The 21836-nt window shown below is 47.0% G+C and overlaps 1 protein-coding gene across 1 annotated transcript in view; it reads right to left on the bottom strand.

Annotated features, from left to right (window-relative positions):
- Positions 1-19907, bottom strand: part of LOC117054403 (putative cation exchanger C521.04c) — a 45185-nt gene extending 25278 nt beyond the window's left edge. Inside the window, exons 1-7 of the mRNA XM_033163196.1 lie at positions 19831-19907; positions 10374-10535; positions 7858-7985; positions 6418-6526; positions 4147-4263; positions 2415-2476; positions 700-834 (exon numbers count right to left, since the gene is read on the bottom strand). Coding sequence (XP_033019087.1) covers positions 700-834; positions 2415-2476; positions 4147-4263; positions 6418-6526; positions 7858-7985; positions 10374-10535; positions 19831-19885 — 768 coding nt within the window. The 5' untranslated portion in view covers positions 19886-19907. The remainder of the gene's footprint in view (positions 1-699; positions 835-2414; positions 2477-4146; positions 4264-6417; positions 6527-7857; positions 7986-10373; positions 10536-19830) is intronic.
- Positions 19908-21836: the final 1929 nt, after the last annotated feature.

The following is a 21836-nucleotide window of genomic DNA, read 5'->3' on the forward strand; positions in this document are numbered from 1 at the left end:
GATCAGCTAAAAGTTTTGCAGCTTTTTTTGCAAAGGGAAAAGCCCTGTTTTTTTGAGGATCAGCTAAAAGTTTTGCAGCTTTTTTGCAAAGGGGGAAAAGCAAAGAGGAAAAGCCCCGTTTTTATGGGGTTCAGCTCACATTTCTGCAGCTTCTAAAGGAAAGGGAGCCTTTTCTACAGTTTCCAGACAGATAATCTAATCAGCCAGTGACATGTCGCTGGGGAAACAAACAACCTCCCTCTGCAGCATATTCAGCAAAGGAGGGTGGGGCTGAAAGGGAGCCGGGGACTCTTATCTCTCTCCCGATCTCTTGCTGATCAGCTTCTGAGTGGGGTCCTTTCAACACCCCCTTTTCTCTTTGTAAAATAAAAGGCATGATCCTCTTTTGGCCCCTGGGCAATTCAGCTCCAGGGACCAACATTCGCTCCATAAGACGCACAGATATTTCCCCTTACTTTTTAGGAGGAAAAAAGTGCGTCTTATGGAGCGAAAAATACAGTAAGTTGCCACTCTTCTTCAGTTGGATCCTCCCTTGTTTTCTCCAACCTCTCTTTTAAAACCTCCAGTGGGGGGAGAGTCTGCCCCCTCTCCTTTAAGGATTCTTGAGCTGTGATTCCTGCATTGCAGGGGGCTGGACTAGATGGCCCTTGGGGGTCCCCTACAATTCTATGATTCTAGGAAGGCAGCACGCCACCTTACCCAGTGTGGTGCACTGTCCTCGCAAGCCGACTCCTGGCGGGCGACGAGGGGAGTCGTCTCCTTCACCTCGTTCACTTCCGCGATGGCGTCGTATTTGCTGAACTTCATGTTGCAGTTCCGATGGTAAGTTTTCGTCTGCGAGACGCAGGAGTTGAGAAAGAAGTCAGGGGAGGGAAAGGGCACTTCCCAAATCAAAGGCCAAGACATTATTTTTACTGCGGGAAATGGTTTGCAAAAAAATGTGTACATTAGGCAAATAATAATAATAATAATAATAATATAACGACAACAGATTATGAATCACCTTCCACATTAGACTTAAGGCGATTTACCAATGCACAACAAAACTAAACGCAGTCGTACCTTGGTTTCCAAACAGCTTAGTTCTCAAATGTTTTGGCTCCCAAACGGCGCAAACCCGGAAGTGAGTGTTCCGGTTTCCGAACGTTCTTTTGGAAGCCGAACGTCCGACGGGGCTTCCGATTGGCTGCAGGAGCTTCCTGTGGCCAATCGGAAGCCATGCTTTGGTTTCCATAGAATCCTAGAGTTGGAAGAGACCCCAAGGGCCATCCAGTCCAACCCCCTGCCAAGCAGGAAACACCATCAAAGCATTCCTGACAGATGGCTGTCAAGCCTCCGCTTAAAGACCTCCAAAGAAGGAGACTCCACCACACTCCTTGGCAGCAAATTCCACTGTCAAACAGCTTTTACTGTCAGGAAGTTCTTCCTAATGTTTAGGTGGAATCTTCTTTCTTGTAGTTTGAATCCATTGCCCCGTGTCCGCTTCTCTGGAGCAGCAGAAAACAACCTTTCTCCCTCCTCTATATGACCTCCTTTGATATATTTGAACATGGCTATCATATCCCCCCTTAACCTTCTCTTCTCCAGGCTAAACATACCCAGCTCCCTAAGCCGTTCCTCATAAGGCATTGTTTCCAGGCCTTTGACCATTTTGGTTGCCCTCCTCTGGACACGTTCCAGCTTGTCAGTATCCTTCTTGAACTGTGGTGCCCAGAACTGGACACAGTATTCCAGGTGAGGTCTGACCAGAGCAGAATACAGTGGTACTATTACTTCCCTTGATCTAGATGCTATACTCCTATTGATGCAGCCCAGAATTGCGTTGGCTTTTTTAGCTGCTGCATCACACTGTTGACTCATGTCAAGTTTAAGGTCCAAACCCTTTCGAAGTCAAACGGATTCCAGAATGGATTCTGTTCGACTCCCAAGTTACGGCTGTATAGATTTTAAAACTGCATCCGAGGTGGCCTGTGGGGGAGCTGGTAGAGTCCTCACAAACATTTGTTATCATTGCGCATTCCTTCCAATAAACATATTTTTGCAATCAATTCTCCCCCCCCCGCCTGCCCCCCCCACTCTCAAGTATTTTTGTACTGCAATCTTCACGTGATAAGCAATTTTTTAAACAGCAGTTCAGAATTCGGAGAAGTGAACATTTCAAAGGCCGGCTGCGTTTTGGCCTGCATATTCTTTCCAGAAGCGACCGTAAGGGGAGGACGGAAATCACCCCCCGCCCCAGAGGAGCAGGCAGATTTCACCTCGGAAGCCACTGCCCCCCTCTTCCCTCAAGACACCGCCATTCCTAGCCGGGCATCTCTCAAAAACGCCAGAAGTCGCAGTTCTGCAAAAAAACAACAACGGATGCAGGCTGTGTCTTGAACAGACGGCTGCCAGCTTCCGTTCGGGTATCCTACCTTTTGAATGACTTTCCCAAATGGCCAGAGGAAATATCCCGCAAGTTTCCAGCACAGCTTACCTGCGGAAGGGAGAAAGACAGGTGAGGTTCCGGAGCAAAGGAAGTGGGTGGGATGGGGCAGGGGTAGGCAACCTAAGGCCCTTGGGCCAGATCCGGATCAATCGCCTTCCCAATCAGGCCCGCGGATGGTCCGAGAATCAGTGTGTTTTTACTTGAGTAGAAGGTGTCCTTTTATTTCAAATACATCTCTGGGTTATTTGTGGGGCATAGGAATTTGTTCTCCCCCCCCACACACACACACAAAAAAAAATACAGTCCGGCCCCCCACAAGGTCTGAGGGACAGTGGACCGGCCCCCTGCTGAAAAAGTTTGCTGACCCCTGGGATTGGGCAAAGCATTGAGCTGCCCCATTCTGTAGGCAGGGGCAAGATCCATTAGGCAAATGGGGCACTGCCCCACCAACCTCGGTCCTCTGCCTTCGGCCAGCACCCCACTTTCCTTCTTAATTTAAGCCAGCCCAGGGGGTGGTTCTTGTTGCCATCTTCCTCTTCTCCTTAAATCTCAGGGTTGCCACTTGCAGAACTCGTCAAGGAAGAGGACAGGGACAAAAATCAGAATTTTCTGGCTCCGCCTATTTTTGGTGTTGGCTCCGCCCACTGCCAGGCACGGTGACAGATCTAAGTTTTTTTGGGGGGGGAGCTGGAGCTCAAACAGTCATGCCCCCCACAACCAGCAATGAGGTCTGGGTAACCCTTTGACCTTCTTCATTGGGGTTGCCCCACAAGAGACCCGCACATTTATTTTTCAAAAAATTAACAACTACATCTCAGATTTTGATTAAAATGGCTCTACTGGATTATCTCACGTGCCGAAGCCGCTGGGTTGAATGAAAATGTCCTGCGATTTATAGTTTTTGAGTTACGGGGGTGGGATGAAAATGAGAGGAATGCACCCTAGAATGATGAACTGAAACTGAGAAAAGACCATAACCAATAGAATCTTTCAGCTGAAACACCTATGAAAAAAATTATACCGCCAAAAATTAATCGGTTTGAGTCGTGCGATTCAAATTGGGTCGACCAGACAGTTCAGCTTCATTTGTTTCACAGTAGATCTGTCCCTGACCGGGCGCTCTGCCTTCCATACTACGACTCCCAACAGCCACTAGCTGCCACTGGCAAGATCCCATCTGGGATAATGGGCGTCTCAGGCTTTTCCTCGCAGCAAGAAAACCAGCAAGACTATTCCCAGCCACTAAGGCGAAATGTAGGCCACCGCTCACATTAGCTCTGGCTCTCTGGGGCAGATTTCCTTTTTTTAAATTTTTTCATAAAACCCCGGAAGTGGTTTATAAAGAGAATAAAATAATAAAATTATCGGCCACAATGTTAAAATATTCAAACAGGTTAAAACATACATCAACATCCTACATACAGTATGTGCCTGCTTTGTATCAAGAGGCAGGGAGTTCCAAAGTCCAAGTGCTGCCACATTAAAAGACCAAGCTCTTACAAACATACCTGTCCTGAATCTTTCATCCATCCATTGCTTTTGCCTCTTCAGTCCCTCCCTCCCTCCCTCCTTCCGCCCTGAAACCGGATCTTGAACGTGAGCACAGCCACAACTGCTTTTTGTATGCTCCGAGATTCCTGGGGTTGGACTAGATGACCACGGGGCTCCCCTTCCAATTCTGCAATTTTACGATTCTATGTTAAGTCCCCTGAACTCACCGTAGGGCACCCCCAGGATGGTGAGGAACATCAGGACGGAGACCAGGACGTACAGCAAGGACAGCCACCATCCGAAACACAGCAGGTAGAAAATATTTCCACATGTCAGCATGGAGCCTAGGTAGAAGATTCGTTTTTTAAAACACACAAAGTCTATCCGAGACTCAGATCTCCCATGTTCCCTTCCTTCAGGCACAGAGAACTTTGGAGGTTAAGGCCCCAAGGACGCCCAGGAGAGAGGAGGAGACCTGAAACAAAAAGTCTATTTATCCAACTTAAATCTCTCTGTTAGTTGTAAATGAGAAAACCACTGGAAACAGATAACCTTCCACTGTGAACTTTCCCCTTGTTTTAATCTTACAATCTTCTTGACTCCACTCTAATAACTCTCGATACCTTTGCCAACCTCCTCTTTTCGACGAAAAGCTTCTTGCGGCGTAATCCATTCAGGAGTCTTTGGACATAACCTAGGTTCGTATCTATTCCAAATTCTTAATCAGGTGGTTTTTGAAATCCACATTAACTTTGACTTTAGGTAAAGGGACCCCTGGCCGTTAGGTCCAGTCGCAGACGACTCTGGGGTTGCGGCGCTCATCTCGCTTTAGTGGCCGAGGGAGCCGGCGTACAGCTTCCGGGTCATGTGGCCAGCATGACTAAGCCGCTTCTGGCGAACCAGAGCAGCGCACGGAAACACCATTTACCTTCCCACCAGAGCGGTACCTATTTATCTACTTGCACTTTTTGGGGTGCTTTCAAACTGCTAGGTTGGCAGGAGCAGGGACCGAGCAACGGGAGCTCACCCCGTCGCGGGGATTCGAACCGCCGACCTTCCGATCGGCAATCCCTAGGCTCTGTGGTTTAGACCACAGCGCCACCCGCTGTTTAAAGTTGTAGGATACTACTTTTAACTATATGATGCAGGTCTAAAGACCTTTTTGGGTTGCTACTTGGCAGTGGAACTTTCCAGTGCTGGCCCTCAAATAATTAAAACTCTCCAGATAACGTTTGCCTAACTCATGTTTGAGGATTTCAACTAAGCACTAGGAAGAACTTCCCAGCAGTTTGGAGGAAGAGGTTGCCTTGGGACGAGGTGGACTCTCCTGCAGTCGAGGTTTGGAAGTGGAGGACTGAATGGCCAAGCTATCAGGGAAGCTGTAGCCGCGGATTCTCTGCACTGGCAGGAGGACTGAATGAGCTTTGGACTCGCAGCTGTCCATGGAAGCGCAGGTCAATTCTGCGTCCAGGGCAGCTGTCTACCAGCTCCATCTGGTACGCAGGATGAGACCCTCCCTGCCCGCAGACTGTCTCGCCAGAGTGGTGCATGCTCTGGTTATCTCCCGCTTAGACTACTGCAATGCGCTCTACATGGGGCTACCTTTGAAGGTGACCTGGAAACTGCAACTAATCCAGATTGAGGCAGCTAGACTGGTGACTGGTGACCACATAACACCGGTCCTAAAAGACCTACATTGGCTCCCAGTACGTTTCCGAGCACAATTCAAATTGTTGGTGCTGATCTTTAAAGCCCGAAATTGCCCAGTATACCCGAAGGAGCGTCTCCACCAACCATCATTCAGCCCGGACACTGAGGTCCAGCTCCGAGGGCCTTCTGGCGGTTCCCTCCCTGCAGGAAGTGAGGTTACAGGGAACCAGGCAGAGGGCCTTCTCGGTGGTGGCGCCCGCCCTGTGGAACGCCCTCCCGTCAGATGTCAAGGAAATAAACAACTATCTGGCTTTTAGAAGACATTTGAACGCAGCCCTGTTTAGGGAAGCTTTTAATATTTGATGAATTACTGTATTTTAATATTTTGCTGGAAGTCACCCAGAGTGGCTGGGGAAACCCAGCCAGATGAGTGGTGTATGTATGTATGTATGTATGTATAAATAAATAGAAATAGAAATAGAAATAGAAATAGAAATAGAAATAGAAATAGAAATAGAAATAGAAATAGAAATAGAAATAGAAATATCATAAATTGTTGTTGTTATGGTTTGTACCTTCACAATTCTACAATTCTACTAGAATTTGAGATCTTTCAATAGAGCTTTATATGCACTTTTCCCACTTATTTTTTTTTTAATGGGGGCGTTTAATGGAGAAAGGTAAGGTAAAAGTTTCATTAAACAAGTCTGTCCTTCAGCAAGATAGAGGAGGATTGGCCTCTTAAAAAACAACAACAAGCCCCTCTTGATGCTTATTTCCAGGTGATTGTTAGGCAAGGAAAGGAGCAGGAAACTAACCAGGTATTTATTTCTGTTGTTTTTTTTTACCTGCAGGGCTTTTAATTATGTTCAGGTCAGAGTACAGCTCCTTCACAATTTCCGAGCGGTCTTCCCAGGGCCTGGCCGTCACGTGACTCTTCCATTTCTTAAAGCCAAACTGCAGGAGGGAGAAAGAGGTTGTTTGTTACAGGGGCGTCGATTAAAGCTACGTTGCATCATCAAGGCCTTTCTGGGAACCATAGTTCTAGGAGACAGGTGCCAGGTTCTCAAACTACAGTTTCTGGGACTCTTGAGCGGGGAAGCCATGGCTGTTTGAAAGTGACGTTGCCATGAAGGTCTGCAGGAAGGCAAAGGAAGATGCTGTTGGCAAATGCCCGACCCGGGGCCAGTTGTGAGACCGCCTCGAACCTGGAACAAAGCCTTGTGCACATTCCTGGCTACGCGAGACCGGTGGCACATTCAATATGCGATTGTTCCCCAGTGTAAAGAACAACACACACAAGCCATTGATTAAGGTAAGGCTAAACTATTTATTGTATGTAAATGCAGAATATGTCTCTGCTAGACAGCTCAGATAGTCAGAGCTGTGAATAAGAACGTCTAGCATCTCTCGAGCCACAAACGAAAGTAAAGTACCGTATTTTTAGCTCCATAGGGTGCTCCAGACCATAGGGCGCACCTTGTTTTTAGAGGAGGAAACAAGGAAAGTCCTGTGGTTTTTTTTGTTTTTTTTTGTTTTTTGAGGATCAGCTAAAAATTTTGCAGCTTTTTTTTGCAAAGGGGGAAAAGCAAAGCTCCTTTTGCAAGGGGGGGGGAGCAAAGAGGAAAAGCCCCGTTTTTACGGGGTTCAACTCACATTTCTGCAGCTTCTAAAGGAAAGGGAGCCATTTCTACAGTTTCCAGACAGATAATCTAATCAGCCAGTCACATGTCACTGGGGAAACAAACAACCTCCCTCTGCAGCACATTCAACAATGGAGGCCTGGGCAAGGGGGCGGGCCAAAAGGGATCCGGGACTCTTATCTCTCTCCCGATCTCTTGCTGATCAGCTGCTGAGCGGGGTCCTTTTCTCTTTGTAAAATAAAAAGCACGATCCTCTTTTGTCCCCTGGGCAATTCAGCTCCAGGGACCACCATTCGCTCCATAAGACGCACAGATACTTCCCCTTACTTTTCAGGAGGAAAAAAGTGCGTCTTACGGAGCGAAAAATACAATAACATCACACGTGCGAGAAAGCAGATAAGACTGCTGGCTTTCTCACGGGTAGAAACAGACACTAGTCACACCAGCCTCGCTGCTGCTTTCGCAGCTCGGTCTGTACAAATATCCCAACAGATGCTGCCTCCCCGGATCTGCCGCCTGAGGCAACCGCCTGACCTCGCCTCGCGGATGTGCCGGACCTAGATGGCAAACGGGCACACCAGGCTCCGTTCCTCTCTCCCCCCCCCCTTGCCACCGCCCGCCCTCCTCTCCCTGCCAGGAGCGCACCTTGTAATTGTTGGAGAGTTTGTGAGCTTCCACCTCGTTCTCTGCGGTGAGGGTGGTTTTCACCAGGCAGCCATCGCATGTCGGCACTTCCTCGGAGTGGTGGGGGCAGCAGGAAGGGTTCGAAAACACTAGGGAGAGAGGAAAATGAATCGTTGTATAAGCAGTGGAAGTAATTTTCGTAGAATAAGTCTGTTCTATTCTTTCTTACACTTTCCCTCTTTTTCCTTTCTCTTCTTCTTTCCCCCTTTTTTTCTTCTTTCTTCTTCTTTTTTATCCTCATTTTTCTTTATTTTTCTTCTTCTTTTCCCCCCCTTCTCTTTCTTTTCCCCCCCCTTCCTTTATCCTCCCTCTCCTTTTCTTCTTTATTTCTTTAAAATTATTACTTTTTGCTATTTCTTTTCTTGTTTCGCTAATTGGGAAAATTATTATAATTTTCTATAAGCAATATAATGCATAGAATACGTTTGTTTGTTTTGTTTTTTGTTTGCATTTGGTGCTGTTATTGTTTCTTCATTTTTGTTCAATAGTTGTACATATTTGTATTTTAATAATCATAATAAAGATTTGTAAAAAAAATAAAAATAAAACACTAGGGAGAGAGGATGAAAGCGGGCAGAGGCATCAGGACACGTCGGGGGTATCTGTGCTTTTCGGGGAACAGGGAAAATTAAAAAGCACACATTTTAGGGGGGGTCTTGGGGGGGCACAAGGGACCTTTCCGGAGAGCAGGATACAGAGTCCCTTGTCCAGGGTTGGCCATCCCTGTTGCAAAAAACCCAAATCAAACAGGGTCCGTTCTTGTTTGACAACTAAATAAATAAATAAGATTTTTATACCCCCGCCCTTCCTGGTTTAAAAAGCGGGCTCAGGGCAGCTAACAGCAAATATAAAACATTGATTAAAATGCGGCTTAAAATACAACATAAAATGCAGCATCCATATCAATAAAATTCAAAAATTCAGGGATTTGATTTAAATCACAATTTAAATCACTAATCAGTAAGACTTGATTTAAATCATTATTTTTTTACAGAAAGACTCATTCCTGCTGGTATAATCTTAATATTTACAACCAGATGAAGGTTTCATTTTAAATCACAATTTAAATCACTAATCAGTAAGACTTGATTTAAATCATTATTTTACCAAAAGATTCATTCCTGCTGGTATAATCTTAATATTTACAACCAGATGAAGGTTTCATTTTAAATCACTAATCAGTAAGACTTGATTTAAATCATTATTTTACCAAAAGATTCATTCTTGCTGGTATAATCTTAATATTTACAACCAGATGAAGGTTTCATTTTTTTGAATAATAAATTTTCAGAGTGGTTTTTACAATTCTGTCAAAAATTACTGATTTGGTTATACTATTAGAAACACAGAGGCAGGTAATTATGAAATTATTGTGAGGTCTAATGAGTTAACTGTTTATATTTGGGCAACTTTATTGGAAGAAGAAAAATAACTGTTTCCTTAATAACAATTTAAACAATTTATTTAGCTAAAAAAAAAATAACTACACTATAGCATATATATTCATGTTTCTTAACTGATGTGGTTAAACAATATTTTTTTTTAAAGCAAACAAACTCAGGCTGAGTTTTAGCACACATGAAAAACTTGAAACAAACCCTTATTTCCTGATGAATAGCCTTTGGACTACAATGTAACTTAAAGAGAAAACTATTATTTAGAAAGATTCTCCCTCCAAAAGCATTTTATTTTTAAAATCCCATTAAAAAAAAAAATTGATTTTTTTTAAATAAATCTATTTTTTGATATATTTTTTTAATCATTGATTTTTATCCACCCTGCTTCACAAAGAGGAGGACCCAAATATCCTGGGCAGCTGAGGGGGCCCTTAGAAGATCCCCCCAAGCCAGGAGGGAAGCTGGGAACCCCCCCCCCCAGTGACACCTGCCAGGTGTGAACTGATCCTTTCCCTTGCCTGCCCCCCAATGGGTGCTGGTGGAATCGCAGGCACCTGCCACGTCGCTCATCATTTCCCCTCTTGCCGCGTCACTATATTTCATTTATTAAATTTATATACCGCCTTTCGCGGGGTGGTTTACAATGGAAGATCCCTGTTTCCCCCCCTCCCTCCCCGTTGGAAAATTCCATTCCACCTTAAATTGCAGACATGGAACTGTTGTGTGTCACATGTCTGTTTACACACCAGCACAGATTGCTGGAAACTTCCATTGGGAATTGCTTTTGCTTTTGAGACTCTCTCGGAGGAGACGAAGGAGAGACATGTTTCCTTTGTCCTGATTTATGCTCAATAAATCTGCTTGTAAATCTGCTTTCACAAGCCTCAACACGCCACTTCTGTTGCGCAGCGTGCTCTGCTAATATGGTGTGCCCAGGCTTTCGAAATCTGGGTCGCTGGTTTATGTCGTCGCTGGGTCACTGGGGGTCGTCCAGCAGGTCGGCTGGAAGGGCACGATCCAGCTGGGGGCTAGCCAGCTGGCCTCCCAGCTCCCTCTGGATGCCAACACTCCCCATCTTACCTGGCAATATCCTGGGGGTGAGGATGCCATGCATGAGCTGGTGGGACCCCGAATGCAGGTCCCCCACGTCCCCGTGGGTGTTGTTGACAGCAGCGCAGTGCCGGTCGCAGAGAGATCCCCTCCGATGTGGGTCGGCCTTGGGCTCCAAGTCTTTGGGGAACTCTGGAAGGGGAGGCAGAATGGCTGTCAGATAAACGCTGGAAGTTACCCGTATTTTTCCATCTATAAGACGCTCCCCATGTATAAGACACCCCCTGTTTTGGCCACTGGTCCCATCACCTCCTGGCAAATAGAAGGGGAAGAAATGGAGGCAGTGAGAGATTTCACTTTCTTGGGCTCCATGATCACTGCAGATGGTGACAGCAGTCACGAAATTAAAAGACGCCTGCTTCTTGGGAGGAACGCAATGACAAACCTAGACAGCATCTTAAAAAGCAGAGCCATCACCTTGCCGACAAAGGTCCATATAGTTAAAGCTATGGTTTTCCCAGTAGTGATGTATGGAAGTGAGAGCTGGACCATAAAGAAGGCTGATCGCTGAAGAATTGATGCTTTTGAATTATGGTGCTGGAGGAGACTCTTGAGAGTCCCCTGGACTGCAAGAAGATCAAACCTATCCATTCTGAAGGAAATTAGTCCTGAGTGCTCACTGGAAGGACAGATCCTGAAGCTGAGGCTCCAGTACTTTGGCCACCTCATGAGAAGAGAAGACTCCCTGGAAAAGACCCTGATGTTGGGAAAGATGGAGGGCACAAGGAGAAGGGGACGACAGAGGACAAGATGGTTGGGCAGTGTTCTCGAAGCGACTGGCATGAGTTTGGCCAAACTGCGAGAGGCAGTGGAGGATAGGGGTGCCTGGCGTGCTCTGGTCCATGGGGTCACGAAGAGTCGGACACAACTGAACAACAACATTTTGGGGGAATCCGAATTAAGAAAATGGCGGGGATGGCTTCCGTGTGTAAGACGCCCCCACACTTTGGACATTATTTTTAAGTGGAAAAAACCTAGTCTTATACACGGAAAAATACGGTAACTCCGCCAGCCTTGAAAGTGTCCCACAACTCTTGGGGCGGTGAGCCCCTAGGAATTTGACACCACTCTGCTATGTACAGAACATTCCTCAGGCTGTTTCTAAAGGGATCAGAATAGCTCCACAGATGTTCATCTGCACTGCTGTGTGTACACAAGAACAAGGAGCTTTGTGAAATCGCAGCTTCCCAGGTTGCAATGACATACTGGCCCTCTCCTTAAAAGAAATACCATTTGGGCACCAGATATAAGAGAGATACATTCGCAGGGAAACCAAAATGCATGTTTACAAAGCTATTGTACTATCAACCATACTGTATGCTTGTGAAACACGGACCACTTACAAACTCCATGTCTAACTCCTCGAAAGATTCCATCAATGGTGTCTCCAAAAATTATTAGACATCGCTTGGGAAGACAGGCAAACTAATGCCAGTGTACTGGAAGAAGCAAAGATCACCAGTGTCGAAGCAATGATTCTTCAACATCCACTTCGTTGGACTGGTCGTGTTGTGCGGATGCCTGGTTATCGTCTTCCAAAGCAACTACTCTATTCCAAACTTAAAAATGGAAAGCGTAATGCTGGCGGTCAACAAAAGAGGTTTAAAGACTCTCTCAAGGCAAATCTTTAAAAATGTAGTACACCAACAATTGGGAAACACTGGCCTGCGAGCGCTCCAGTTGGAGAACAGCCTTTACCAAAGGTGTCATGGGGTTTGAAGACACTCGAACTCAGGACGCAAGGGAGAAACGTGCCAAGAGGAAGGCACGCTTGGCAAACCCTCACCATGATCAACTCCCGCCCGGGAACCAATGTCCCCACTGTGGAAGGACATGTGGATCCAGAATTGGCCTCCACAGTAACTTACAGACTCACTGCTAAGACCGTGTTCATGGAAGACAATCTTACTCGGCTATGAGGGATCACCAAAGAAGAAGAAGAGAGATACCTTTTGGGCGTCAGATATATAAGCTAGGAGCCAAATGGCTCCTTAAATCAGGGTTAAAGGTAAAGGGATCCCTGACCATTAGGTCCAGTCGTGTCCGACTCTGGGGTTGCGGCGCTCATCTCGCGTTACTGGCCTAGGGAGCCGGGATACAGCTTCCGGGTCATGTGGACAGCATGACTAAGCTGCTTCTGGCGAAACAGAGCAGCGCACGGAAACGCCGTTTACCTTCCCGCCGGAGCGGTACCTATTTATCTACTTGCACTTTGACGTGCTTTCAAACTGCTAGGTTGGCAGGAGCTGGGACCGAGCAACGGGAGCTCACCCCATCGCGGGGATTCGAACCGCCGACCTTCCGATCGGCAAGCCCTAGGGCTCAGTGGTTTAACCCACGGCGCCACCAGAGTTACAGTCACCCAAAAGGAATGCTTGGTTGCAATGTTTGGGCTTTTTTGGTTCCTCAAATTCATTCTGATTGTGCAGGATATAATTCGACAACAGGATGTGTTGCTAGTGTGTGAAAACAGCCCGGATCCAAGGATCCCCAGGCATGCGCCTCCAGAGGGTGGAGACTTCAGGCACCATCCCGGCACCTGGGCATCTTCACTTGGTCGCAAGTGGCCTATAGACAGGTGCAAAATGTGCCTGGCACAGGCCACTGACCCACCTAGTTTAGCATCTTGTTCTCGCAGAGGCCAAGTCGATGCCTGTGGGGAAACCTGCAAGCAGGATTCAAACACAAGAGCTTGCTACAATTACTGGATTGAGCTGAGATGTCAAAGCCGACATGTTTAATCAGAGAAAAGTCATTGTCAACATTTACTAAAAACTGGAAAGTTCTCTTCTTTTTTGCACGAAAAAGAAAAAGAACTCGTGATATTTCGGGTTGAGGATTGAAGTTTAATGTTGGTTTATCGAAAGTGGTGTTAATTTGAATGTGTTGAATAATTTTTATAGACAACTGGCAGATGATCTGGGGAAGCCCAGCCAGATGGGTGGGGTATAAATTTATCATCACCATTATCATCATGAAGAAGAAGAATTGGAAGTCCTCTTTTTGGTTTTCCTCTTTCTTTCTCTTTCTCTTTCTTCCCTTTCCCTTTCTCTTTTCTCTCCCTCTTTCCTCTCTCCTTTTTTGCTTTGTGTTTTTATTTAGATTAGGTTTTTAGTTTCGATTAAAAGGTATTTGATAATAACCTTTGTATTCCTTTCCCCAAATTTTAATAAAATCTATTCAAAAATAAGACAAAAAGAGACCTCTGTCCTCCCTGTGGCATCCAGCAACTGGTATTTAACAGCATTGCTGCCTCCAGATCAGAGCCACCCTGGCCATTAGCCTCCATGAATTGTCTAATCCTCTTTTAAAGACACCCATCACTGCCTCCTGGGGGAGGCAGTTCCACAGGTTAACAAATCATAAGTGCGTAAAGAAGCACTTTCATCTACCAGATACCACGCCGGCCTACCGCACAAGGCTGTTGTAAGGCTTGCAGCAAGCAAAACGCTTGCGGCTTGCCGCGAAATCACGGTGCGATTCAGAGGGACAGTAGAGATGGCCCAGTTAACCAGTAGTTTGAGAGGAAACAATAGACAGGAATTTGTAAAAAAAAAAGTGGGAGAGATATAGAAAGTACCTGCAAGGAATTGAAAATGGTATAAAGTCTGTGGCGGCCTTTGAAAGATCCTGGAGAAAAAAACAATGAGTGTGAGAAAATGAAGCTGTATTTGGCAATGTAGAAGGTTTTGGATATAATTAAAGGATTAAAAAAAAATGTTAAGTACTTTCACAAGCAGAAAAGGAATACACACCAGGAAAGATAGGAAGTCTAATTATGTATTTGTTAGTGATGTAAGTATTAAATTTAGATTTGGGTTATGTGTAAATAACCGAGGTTTATAAATTTACTTATTTATTTATTTAGTTATTATTTTTCTCTCATTATACTGTTTATATATTGTTTATAGTATTAGCATGATATCGTTGATGTAGAAATATGGAATCAAATAGTTTCGTACAAATTATATATGAGAGGGGGGAAAATGAGACACACAATTATGTATTTGAATACTTCATTAGTATGAAATGGAAAATAGGTAAAATGTGTGGAATGTGTTAAGCTATGTAAATGATTGCAAAATGATGGATATTTATAACGACAATAAAGCAATAAAAAAAACAAAAAACAAACAAACAGAGGAACTGCCCCGACCCAAACCAACTCTCCCGCGTGACACAGCCCCGCAGAAAGCCAACGAACTTGCCACCCGACACCAAGGGACCGGCACAAGCATCAGATGATGGCGAGGAGAATTATGCGCAGCCCGTGGGGGGGGGGGGCTCACATGATGCGCACCAAAGCAATCAATTAGACACCATTGAGAGATTAAGGGCAGCTTAACCGTCCCGGAGCCTTAAGACGTCTTGGGTTGCATGCACATGCTCCAACAAAGGAAGGAGGGAGGAGAGAGGGAACCATCACCCGCCCCACACCCCACAAGGAAACAAAGGGACCCGATGCATTAGCTCAGGGGTCAGCAGACTTTTTCAGCAGGGGGCCTGTCCACCGTCCCTCAGACCTTGTGGGGGGCCAGACTGTATTTTGAAAATATATATATATATATATGAACGAATTCCTATGCCCCACAAATAACCCAGAGTTGCATTTTAAATAAAAGCACACGTTCTACTCATGTAAAAACACCAGGCAGGCCCCACAAATAACCCAGAGATGCATTTTAAATAAAAGCACATGTTCTACTCATGTAAAAACACCAGGCAGGCCCCACAAATAACCTAGAGATACATTTTAAATAAAAGGACACATTCTACTCATGTAAAAACACCAGGCAGGCCCCACAAATAACCCAGAGATGCATTTTAAATAACAGGACACATTCTGCTCATGTAAAAACACCAGGCAGGCCCCACAAATAACCCAGAGATGCATTTTAAATAACAGGACACATTCTGCTCATGTAAAAACACCAGGCAGGCCCCACAAATAACCCAGAGATGCATTTTAAATAAAAGGACACATTCTACTCATGTAAAAACACCAGGCAGACCCCACAAATAACCCAGAGATGCATTTTAAATAAAAGGACACATTCTACTCATGTAAAAACACCAGGCAGGCCCCACAAATAACCCAGAGATGCATTTTAAATAACAGGACACATTCTGCTCATGTAAAAACACCAGGCAGGCCCCACAAATAACCCAGAGATGCATTTTAAATAAAAGCACACGCTCTACTCATGTAAAAACACCAGGCAGGCCCCACAAATAACCCAGAGATGCATTTTAAATAAAAGGACACATTCTACTCATGTAAAAAAAAACACAGATTCCCGGACCATCCACATGCCAGATTTAGAAGGCGATGGGGCCGGATCCGGCCCACGGGCCTTAGTTTGCCTACCCATGCATTAGCTCCCTGCCCTGAAACCTAGGGCAGCCTTTCCCAACCTGGCGCCCTCCGGAGGTTGTTGCGCTATAGCTCCCAGCATCCCTGGCCATCGGCCGTGTGAAACGAGGCTGTTGGGAGTCCCACGGCAACCTGGAAGGTCTTGGTCCCTGGTCTGCAGCAGGAGTGGGGCTCGCTTATGACCCAGAGCGTGTGCCCCACATGCAGAAGGCCCTAGCTTCAATCCTCAGGTAGGTCTGGGAGAGAGACCCTCGTCTTGAACCCCGGACAGCTGCTGCCAGCCAATGCAGAAAATAAAAAAAAAAAAACATCCCAGGAACAGAAATGAAAACATCAGGTCAACTAAGTTTCACCCGGAGTAGGTGCGCTGAAATTAATGAACCCAACTAAGGCCGCATCTGAAGCATACATTGAAAGCGTCATCCCATCACTGTCCCCAAGGAAGCCTGGGAGCTGTAGTTTGTTAAAAAGCTGCCGAGCGTCACCACGAGACCCGTACTCCCTTCGCAGAACTACAACTCCCAGAGCGCCTTGCGAAGAGGGATTGGTTGTTAAAGCACTCTGGAAATCTTAGCTCTGCCAAGAGGGAGAAAATGGGTTCTCTTAACCACTCTTAGAAAACTACGTTTCCCAGGATGCTTGGGGGGAGAGCCATGGTTGCTTAAAGTGATAGGGTGCTGCTTTAAACGCACGACACAGATGGTGCCATTGGCTTTAGCGCCCCCTACTGCCAGCCTCCGAGTTTTCTGCCCTATCAGTCCCAATGAGTTGTAGTTTTAGCCGAAAATGGGTGGGAACTTGCTTCCCTTGCAAGGTGAGGGTTTGATTGGAGGGGAGGGAGCACAGCTGTCTTTCCTATGTTGCGCCGGGGCGCTGGCCTCTACGGGGCGCCCCAGCGAGTGGGGGAGCTGTGCGGCTTTGCACGCCCGCCAGCTGTGCCCCGTCAACCATATGGCTGGTGGGCGTCCCGCTTGCCTCCCAAGCCTCCGTGGGAGGAGAGCGATCCCCGCAGAAGCTTGGGAAAAGGTCAACAACTCTGGGAAATGGGGCAGGGGGGGTGCGCCGGAGGGATCTTTGCACCACGGCGCCGGATATGCTTAAGACGGCCCTGGGAGGGAGAAGCAGAGATGTGCAAAGCCCCACGCAATCGCAACGCAAACACGATCTTATCCACCAAGGCCGTGAAAGAGGCCCTATCGGTGACCCAGGATTTTCTTTTTAAGGAGTTGCAGGAGGAGACAAGACAATGGAACAATTTAGGGTCAAAGGCTACCATGATAAAACCTGGTTTTATCTGGCAACTCGTGAAGATGGGGGGGCAAAAAAAAAGAGTGCTTTGGGCTCCAAGAGCTTGGGCGCTGTTGTGAAGCAACCCAGTGCAGCTTCTCCCTTAATTCCCTGTGGTGTCTGGCTTCTAGAAGCAAGATACAGAATCACAGAATGGTAGACGGGGCCACGAGGGTCCTCTAGCCCAACCCCCCTGCAATGCAGGATTCTTTTGCTCAATGTGGGACTCGAACCCACGACCCACAAGTTAAGAGTCTCGTGCTCTATCGACCGAGCTAAGCCTCATGGGTGCTCTGCTTTGAATAAGAACAGAAGAAGAATCCTACAAGCTGGATCAGACCTGTCTAGCCCAGCATCCTGTTGTCACAGCAGCCAACCGGATGCCTCAGTGGGAAGCCCCTAGCAGGATCTGACCGCAACAGCTCACTCTCCCCACTAGGAATTCCCAGCAAATAGTATTTTTAAGAGTTGTACAGCCTGTGGGTAGTAGCCACACCGATACCTTTATCCACCATCTATTTATCTCGCCCTCTTTGAAATGCCAAGGTCTGCTAATCCCCAAGAATTCAGGGCGATTGGCTGGATCAATGGGCAGCAGGGTGATCTCATAGAATCCTAGAGTTGGAAGAGACCCCAAGGGCCATCCAGTCCAACCCCCTGCCAAGCAGGAAACACCATCAAAGCATTCCTGACAGATGGCTGTCAAGCCTCCGCTTCAAGACCTCCAAAGAAGGAGACTCCACCACACTCCTTGGCAGCAAATTCCACTGTCAGGAAGTTCTTCCTAATGTTTAGGTGGAATCTTCGTTCTTGTAGTTTGAATCCATTGCCCCGTGTCCGCTTCTCTGGAGCAGCAGAAAACAACCTTTCTCCTTCCTCTATATGACATCCTTTTATATATTTGAACATGGCTATCATATCACCCCTTAACCTTCTCTTCTCCAGGCTAAACATGCAGTGGTACTATTACTTCCCTTGATCTAGATGCTATACTCCTTTTGATGCAGCCCAGAATTGCATTGGCTTTTTTAGCTGCTGCATCTTTCCAGCATTTCAAATCTGAAATCTTAATTATACTTCAATCCGGACCACTACGGACAGAAAGAGCGGCAGGTGTGGGACTTTGTACACAATGCATTAAGACAGGGGTCAGCAATCTTTTTCAGCAGGGGGCCGGTCCACTGTCCCTCAGACCTTGTGGGGAGCTGGACTATATTTTTTTGGGGGGGGGGGAATGAACGAATTCCTATGCCCCACAAGCAACCCAGAGATGCATTTTAAATAAAAGGGCACATTCTGCTCATGTAAAAACACGCTGATTCCTGGACTGTCCACGGGCCAGATTTAGAAGGCGATGGGGCCGGATCCGGCCCACGGACCTTAGTTTGCCTACCCATCCCTTAAGAGGACCCTCGCTCTCCGGCGTGACCCAGGGATGAGCATCGTTTGACACTAGCATGCCCCATTTTAAGATGGGATGAAGGCAGGGCTGGATTTAGGTTTGATGAGGCCCTAAACTACTGAAGGTAATGGGGCCCTTTCTATGTCCAGCCGTCCTTCGTCAACAACAAATTGTTGCTGTTTATTGTGTTGAATATATGCTATATGTCAAAACAAAATAAAAAATAAAAAAATTCCTTCCAGTAGCACCTTAGAGACCAACTAAGTTTGTTTTTGGTATGAGCTTTCGTGTGCATGCACACTTCTTCAGATTTTTTTTTTAAATTACATTTTTTATTTTGTTTTGACTATGGCAGACCAACACAGCTACCTACCTGTATATGCTATATGGTAATAGATGGACCTAATCATCCAGTCCAACCCCCCGCAATGCAGGAATCTCGGCTAAAGCATCCATGACAGACGGCCTTCCAAACTCTGCTTAAAAACCTCCAAGGAAGGAGAGTCCACCACCTCCAGAGACAGTCAGTTCTAGTTTTGTTACACCACTCTATTCCAAACTTAATAATGGAAAGTGTAATGCTGGTGGTCAACAAAAGAGGTTCAAAGTCTCTCTCCAAGGCAAATCTTTAAAAATGTAGTATAAACACCCACAACTGGGAAACACTTGCCTGCGAGCGCTCCAGTTGGAGAACAGCCTTTACCCAAGGTGTCATGGGCTTTGAAGACACTCGAACTCAGGACGCAAGGGAGAAACACGTGCCAAGAGGAAGGCACGCTTGGCAAATCCACACCATGATCAACTCCCACCCGGAAACCAATGTCCCCACTGTGGAAGGATGTGTGGATCCAGAATTGGCCTCCACAGTCACTTACGGACTCATTGTTAAGACTGTGTTTATGGAAGCCAATCTTACTTGGCTACAAGTGACCGCCAAAGAAGACGACGACTTTAAAAATTTTTTTATCCCTTCCTTAAAGGTAAACGCCTTCTCAAGGTGCTTTGCAAAACCTAAACCAGCAATACAGATGTACACACGTGCACAATATATTAATCTCAGGGTTGTGGGTTCAAGCCCCACCTTGGGCAAAAAGGGGTTGGACTAGATGACCCTAGGGTCCCTTCCAATTCTATATTATCCGTAGCTCTGCGACTCGAGGGCCATCGCTCCAGCAGTGTGCTACCCCTTGCTCTGCATGCCTAAGGTCGCCGGTTCGATCCCCGGGTGGGGCTGGAAAAAAAGACCTCCCCAAAAAGCCCATGAAAATCTGGAGAGCTGTTCCTCCTCTTCCTCCTCTAGGAGAGATGCCCCTACTTTGCCCCCTTCCCCACGGAAGATAAGCGACCCCCCGTTTCGCCCTCACCGCAGTTGTCGTGCGTGTGCCTCCGCCTGCGAGCGTGATCCGCGTCCGCCGACATCGCCGCGCAAGCCGGGTCCGGGGCCGCCTCCAGCGCTGCGCTCCGCAGCTCTCCGGCGCGCAACTGACCGCGAGCGCCTCTCCCGTTCCGCCTCCCCGGGCGAGTCCAACACGTGCCGGGGGTGGGTCTGGGCCGGGGGTGGGAGGGCTGGAAGGGCAGCGCGCAAGGAGGACGTGGGGCTGGGGGTCGGGAAAGGCAGCAAGGCAGGCAGGCAGGAGGCGCGGTGGGGTAGCGAGCGCCGCCTCTCCTCTCGCTGCGCAAGGCGTGCGCTTTGCGCGGCGCGCGCTTTGATTTTTAAAGGCGCCAGTCCTCAGGTCGGCTCCTCTTCCGCGCGGGAGCGAGCTCCGCCACCGCGACCACCTGGCCGAAGGGGCTGCGAAGCTTCCCCCGGAGGAGGGAGTCACTTTCAAGGGACCTGTGTACGAGGAACGTGTGAACAGGACCAAACGCAGCAGGCGTGCGTATGTGGGCACTTTTAGGGCGCAGTTGTATTGGGGTGAGGGTTACTCTGAAAGGTCCCCAAAACTAACGTTTTTGCACGCAACACTGTATTTTTACCAAGTTTTGTTTAAGTTGCCTGTTGTCGCTTCAGTTCTCTGTGCACCGCTTAGATATATTTTTAATATTTTAAGCGGTATAGAAATTAAGTAATCTATAACCAGGTTAACCAAAGGCAAGAATTAACTCTGTCCTAGTGACGAGGGGAATGCATTCTGCACATGGCCATAAACACTGTTGTTTTTAACCCGTTGAGGAACCTCAGGCACGGAGGCCATAGGCGGCCCCCTAGGCCTCCCTTGATGGCCCTTGGGACCTTCCCCTAGGCCACACCCCCTCGCTCAGGCCACACCCCTCGCTGGCTGTGCTCCGCCCCCTTCTCAAGTGCTTTAGCCAGGCTAGAAATAATCCTCAAACTGTGATATAGCTTCTCTTGCTTGCCTGAATGAAGGATGGAGAGGCGTGTGGGTGCACGGACACTCCTCTCTTGACCTGACAGGGTCGTTGTGGGGGCTAAATGGGGAGTGGGGAGAACCATGTACCCTACCTTGAGCTCCTGGGGAGGAAAAGATGGGATCATAGAAACTTAAGAGTTGGAAGGGACCCTGAGGGTCATCTAGTCCAACCCCCTGCAATGCAGGAATATGCAGCTGTCCCAGGATCGAACCTGCAACCTTGCTGTTATTGGCACCATGGTCTAACCAACTGAGCTATCCGTGATAGAACTGCAATGAAATAAAAACCCATTTCGATTTTTGCGTGGCTAGAATGCAACTCATTGAGCAAACGTAAAAAGGTGCATTGTTCCCCTGCCCACTTTTTCATCTCTTACCCACCCCAGTAGTTTACTCAAAATTTAACATGGTCCTTGGGTGGATTCCTTCTTCCTATTTTAGGATTAAACGAGCTTTATGCTTGAGCACAGAAAACTGCAGAGATGTATGTGTATTCAGATTTTATCCTGTATTTTTATCTTGTAAACTGCCCTGAGATCTTCATTTGATTGGCACTTCCACCTAGCAGTTCAAAAACACGCCAAAGTGCAAGTAGATGAATAGGTACCGCTCCGGCGGGAAGGTAAACGCTGTTTCCGTGCGCTGCTCTGGTTTGCCAGAAGCGGCTAAGTCATGCTAGCCACATGACCCGGAAAAACTTTCTGCAGACAAACACCAGCTCCCTCGGCCTATAGAGCGAGATGAGTGCCGCAACCCCAGAGTCTTCTGCGACTGGACCTAATAGTCAGGGGTACCTTTACCTTTACCTTTACCTTTACCTTTACCTTTATAAAAATAAATAAATAATAATAATAATAATAAATCCCCATTGCTTCTCTGATATCCAAAGCCCATTTCTGTTACTGGTGGTTATTTATGAATTTCCTGGGTGATATGGCTGCTGGTCTAAGGAATGGCAGCATTCCCACCACCCTTCTGAGTAATACCCCTCCCCACTC

Source organism: Lacerta agilis, chromosome 10, assembly GCF_009819535.1.
Source record: "Lacerta agilis isolate rLacAgi1 chromosome 10, rLacAgi1.pri, whole genome shotgun sequence".
NCBI classification, from domain to species: Eukaryota; Metazoa; Chordata; class Lepidosauria; order Squamata; family Lacertidae; genus Lacerta; species Lacerta agilis.